The following is a 5596-nucleotide window of genomic DNA, read 5'->3' as shown; positions in this document are numbered from 1 at the left end:
AGTTCTGCCCCACCCTGTATAAGCTAGCTAACACATTTAAATTGTATATTGTAATCAATATATAACAAATAGTCAAATAGGTAAAGACTACTTATTGCCTTATAAGAATTAGCTAAGCAGCTAGCTACGTACAATGTATTGAACACTTGATGCCTCTGTACCAAAAACATTCAATTTATTGGAACCTAATACACACTAAAGGCAACAAGTTTATATACCAACTTGTCATTCATAGTACATTTATACTAAACCATGAATAACAGTACCTCAATATAAATTAAAGACTGCCACTCAATATATTTAATTATATGAAAAAATCAAAGAAATCGAAAAAATCAAAAAATCATGATTTTTTATAAAAGAATCAAGTGATTTAATCACATGATTTAATCATTTTGCTTTCATCATTGCCAACCCTGCCTTCAATACCCTTCTTATGGATTCACCAGGGCAAACAAAAAATATTGTTCAATATAATTAAAAAACTAATGAGTAAATTTTTGATAGAACCAATTTTCTGTTTTGAATGAAACCTGCATAAAGGAATAAATTATGACAGCCTATACCTATCAATATACCTATGTATTAGTGACCATATACATCTTCTTTGCCTGTTGCTATCAAAGGCAGTGGCAGCTACAGCTGTGTAAAGATGTGATTGTATCTTCTCACAATGCATATACCGTATTAACTATGTTTATTAGTGACCAGATATACCTTAATTGTCTGTGGCTGTGCAATGATGCAATTGCATCCTTGTGCCTTGCAGCCATGCAGATGTCACTGCCTGCTGTACACAGCTGACTGCACAGATTGATTACATAAAGATGGGGCAATTCCTGAATTCCTGTATAAACTCAGCAGGTCATTGGTTTAGGGAAGCTCATTTTGAACAACAAAATCCCCCCCAAAAAACTTGCATATTCCTGAAAGTAGCCCTCAATGTCTCATCATCAGCCACTGGAGTATCTGTATTTAGCATTTGGAGTGAACTTGTTTGGCTGTTGTATACAACAAATTTTTGTTGTATTAAATTTTTTTTAATACAACAATTTTTTTTTTTTGCTTCAGACTTAAGCAGAGGTACTTTTCCAAAATTTCACTTCTCCCTCTTATTTTCAGGAATTTTTTATAGATGATAAATGTATGATTTCTAAACTTGCTTTGTGCTAGATAGATAGGAAAAATGTTGAACTTTTCCCCACTATTTTTAGTGTTGCAATATTTTACTTAGTTTAGCTGTTACATTTGTACAAAATGTCAAAGGAAACAACACTACCCCGTTTTATGGTAGTGTTATTGAAGGTAGCTTTAGTTTTGGCACTGTAATTATTCCAGTTTGCATTTGCAAAATTCATGAAAGCGTTTTCAGAGCTGCAGTTAGCTCAGTAGATGACTTGCGTCTTGGTGTAGATCAGGAGGCAATCATATGATGCAGTAGTCATGGTGGTCCAATCCAAGAGTGTGATCAGAGTGTCAGTGGCAGGAATGAGTGAGATTATATCTGTTGGGTTGCCCTGACCGACCTAATCAACATCTGGGCTGACTTTGCTATGCTATCACTATTATTTTTCTATTTGCTAGGTACCAGTGGAAAAGCATTTCTAATAAATATAAAAAATCATAATATTCTGCTCCAAGAAGCAATGGCTTCTCAAGCTGGTTGTGATGATATTGAACAAAGCCTATTGACAACTGATGAGCAAGGCTACACTGCTCTTCATCATGCAGTAATGGCAAGTGATCTCGCAACTTTGAAGAAACTTCTGTCATATGCAGGTAATTTAACAGTAATGTTTTAAATGTGTTTTCAAAGTTATAAAAAGTAATCTTTTAATTTTTCAAGTAAGGTTATGTGGAACTGTTTTTGTTGTGCTTATTCCAGTGTTGTTAGTTATGACATCTCTATACCATGAACTTGACAGAATTTTCAATGAAATTATTTAACCAATCACTACCTTCTTCAAAATGTTTTAAGTAATGAGGTCCTACATACACCTGCAGCATGACAGCACTTCACTGAACCTTGATCATTTCAAGCAAGTCACTTGTCTTCTTCTTGCAAATAGGTACTTCCCATACCATAGCTTATAATAATTTTTTAATTATTCACAGCAATTTTAGAGCTGAAATAGAGCAATGTCATTATTAAGTATTAGGTTGCATGGGCAGGAAATTCTCTCAAGACAGGCAAATCCACTAACCCCATGAAAATGGCTGTAGACCTAATTATAATGAAATTAAAGTGAAAATTGTATGAACCAATTTCAATCATTATTTTTTCACATTTTACTATAAATTGAGTGAAATTGTAATGTACTAATCAAAATTCTGGCCATACCTTCTTAAAGGTGAATAACATTTAATTTTAGTCCATATCTGATGCTACTGTTCCTACTGTCAAAAAGCCTCTGCTGCTGTTGCTGCTCAGAAATTGCACGAGGTTCTTTTTTCCTTGTGAATAACATTCCAACCATCACAGAGATTTTCTAAGCACAGAGCAGGTCTCAGGACAAAATTTCCTGCACTTTCCATTACAAAACTTTGCAAGCAACATTGTGTGTAGTTATTGTCTTGTCTGTTGCTTTTGCTATCAAGACTCTCCACAATAATGATGAATGATTTTGTAATTGTTACATGGCAGCTTCTTATGCAGGCTCAACATAAAATCAGATGGGAGCTATGTTACTGCTCCTGTTTATCATTTACATTTAATTTATTTGGTTCAGTTTTAGTACTACGTATGGTATTTGTTAGCAGCAGAGAATTGAAGTGATAGTAAACCAATCCATTGCTTCAATAATTAGTTATGAAGATATACGTACTATAGTCAGCTAATATGTTACTTTCCATCAATGTTCAAATTGTTCATGGCAGATGAAAGGTGCGTCAACATGGAGAGCCATGATCGGTCCACTGCGCTCCTTCTGCTCTGTAAAAGATTCACTCCTGAGTCGCAGACTGACTTGCAAACTGAGGTTTCTATCTAGCGCATTTAATAATTTACATTATTTTAAATTGAACTGTCCCTTGTTAGAAATTAACACATACATGCTAGTAGCTAGAGGAGCAAAAACTTCATTTATGATATGCTGAAATTGCATATATAGCTGTTTGTTTCCACTTTGTTTTGTGTTACAATCAAGCAGCATATTTCTGTTGTAAAATAATTCAAATTATTGCAGACATGATGACCCTGGTTGTGTTCTTTAAAAATAATAATATCTAATGATATTTTGGTTGAAGAAATGTTATTATTTATGCTGATAATTTTGCAGCTTTTTTCAAGAGCTAAGCTTTGGCTTATTATTTTTAAGTGCTAAGCTAAGCTTTGGCTTATCCTTTCATTGTGAATTTCATTTTCTTTATTCCTTTACTTGTTAACATTTTTCTAGGAAGAAATTCTGGTGAGCCTCCTAGCTGCTGGTGCAAATCCTAATCTGCCTCAACCTGATCCAGTTTCCTTACCTCTATTTGCTGGTTTTAGCAGGCTGGACCATGTCGGGTCACTCGGGTGTGGTGTTCTTGTTCACAAACTTCTTCATGATATTTTAAATCTGCCAGCTTATTGCTCTTCTCTGTGTGAGAGGTAACACGCACCAACATTTGTTCCTGGACCGGTCTTGCAAATTGCAATACCTGTAAGAAGTGGATCTGGACGGCGGATAGCATCCCTTCGTGCTTCAGTGTGGAGCGCCGCCGTGCACCACCAATTTTGTGCACCAAAAAACCCTGAATCGAACGCCTTGGATCTCTCCAGACCTACACCAATCAGCTGTGCACTACTCAGCTTTGTCCACTTCCGGCCTTGACCACCACCTGCCGTGCACCACCAGGCCGCGGATCGAATCTGACTTCCGGGCATCGTTAAAATACGTAATTTTACGTTCACTGCATCTGAGGTTAGGTTCCAGATAGCATAGTTCTGTTCCAAAATTTATCGTCCTTCGACATGCGGCCGTTCGACCGAGGGCTGGTTCGACCCACGGCCTAGATACGGACGACTTGAAGTGTTGAAGGCTACGTTCCGGAAGGCAGGAATCATGATGGTCCATTACATCCAGGGCAGTGGTGGTATTCGGCAGGCGACCCCTTCAGTGCAGTGCTGCCAGCGCTAGGGTTTATAAACTCAGATCTAGGTTTTTAAGCTTCCAGCTATGTTTCTCTGTTTTTAATTTACAAACTGATCTAAATATAAGTTTTTTTTAGAATGATGCACTGAAAACAAAAATCAATCAATTATTATTGCAAAGAAAGCGGAAATACTACTTGATATAATTTTTAATAAATGTTCGTACAAGTTCGTACAGTTCGCGTGCGAGTGGGTTAATAATTAAGTCACCACCCAGTTCACCAATAATAATAATATAATAATAAGTCACCACCCAGTCGAGAGAGCATGTAATTTCAGTTGTATTGGAGCAGTGGGATGCTTTGATTCTTTACTTTGAATCGCAGGCAAAAACTGATAAATTTTATGGAAATCGTAAAATTTATGATTTACTAATTAGTCGCGACACGAAACATATGCTATGTTTTGTTCAATATGTTCTGAGAAAGTCGATGCACTCAACTTGGAATGACAATCTGAAAATTTTAGGTTGCATGTCCTTCACTCGATGGTATATGCTGGATATAAAAATATATTAGGCTATTTCATTAATGAATAATGCTTGACAAAATCAAAACTATATGATGTAGATCCAAGCTATAGCAAACCATTCAAAGCTCTTGAAGATATATTGCTTATAGTGGTAGAACAATGGCAGTGTTGGAGCAAGAGCCCCTAGCGCGCTGGCTAATGATGACATTCTCGGAAAATTCAGAAAATACTTTGAACTTCTTGGTAGGATTTTGTGTACAAATCACACACAGATTTTCATTTGATGATAGAAGCATTATTGCACAACTTAACATTTTAAACCCACAAGTTTTGTCTGTAATTATTCACTTTTTCCATTGCAACATTAGCGCATTTAGCGGCATAGTTAAAAAACCAGGAGCCTGGAGATAAATTAAATGATCTTGACGATGAATACCGAAGCTTCAAAGTAACCAAGGACTTCACCTCACAGAGAACAACAGAACTGTCAGGTCAGCATTCCGGAATTTTGGCATAGCCTTAGATCCATAAAAGATAGTCTTGCCCAACCCAAATTTGATTTTATTTTTCAAAATTTATTACAAATTTGTCAGTTCTTCCGCATGCATCAGCCTGCGTCGAGAGAATTTTCTCTCAAGTTAATAGCGTGAAGACTTGAAAAGACAAACTCTTTGATAGCCGCAATTACCCGAGACCGAATCCTTGCTAAACAAACGTGTACCGGTGTACGTAAGTACGTAACGTGGTCAGTTACAGGAGAAAACCAGCGTTGCCAGATGGTATATTTCTATACCAGATTTCACAAATCTGGTATTTTCAGAAGGTGTCTGGTATGAACATTTCAGATCTGGTATATATGCCTAAATCTGGTATTTTTCTGGTATTTTCTGACTTACTGCAAATTTACTGCATTAAGTTCCACCTCTGAAGTTTGAACTTCCTCCAGCGTAGGCGTGGATTATATAGATTGCCTTCAGAGCGGCGCGATTAGAG

At 36.5% G+C, this 5596-nt stretch overlaps 1 protein-coding gene across 1 annotated transcript; it reads left to right on the top strand.

Moving 5' to 3' along the window:
* Positions 1-1582: 1582 nt before the first annotated feature.
* Positions 1583-3589, top strand: LOC108677846 (the record flags this gene model as incomplete). Its single annotated transcript, XM_018166139.1, has 3 exons — positions 1583-1779; positions 2878-2978; positions 3396-3589. Coding segments are annotated over exons 1-3 (428 nt in total), but the record flags the coding sequence as incomplete, so codon positions are not given.
* Positions 3590-5596: the final 2007 nt, after the last annotated feature.

Source organism: Hyalella azteca, unplaced genomic scaffold (genome assembly GCF_000764305.2).
Source record: "Hyalella azteca isolate HAZT.00-mixed unplaced genomic scaffold, Hazt_2.0.2 contig8937, whole genome shotgun sequence".
NCBI lineage: Eukaryota > Metazoa > Arthropoda > Malacostraca > Amphipoda > Hyalellidae > Hyalella > Hyalella azteca.
The sequence above is the reverse complement of the archived record's forward strand: the minus strand, read 5'-3'. Positions and strand labels throughout refer to the sequence as shown.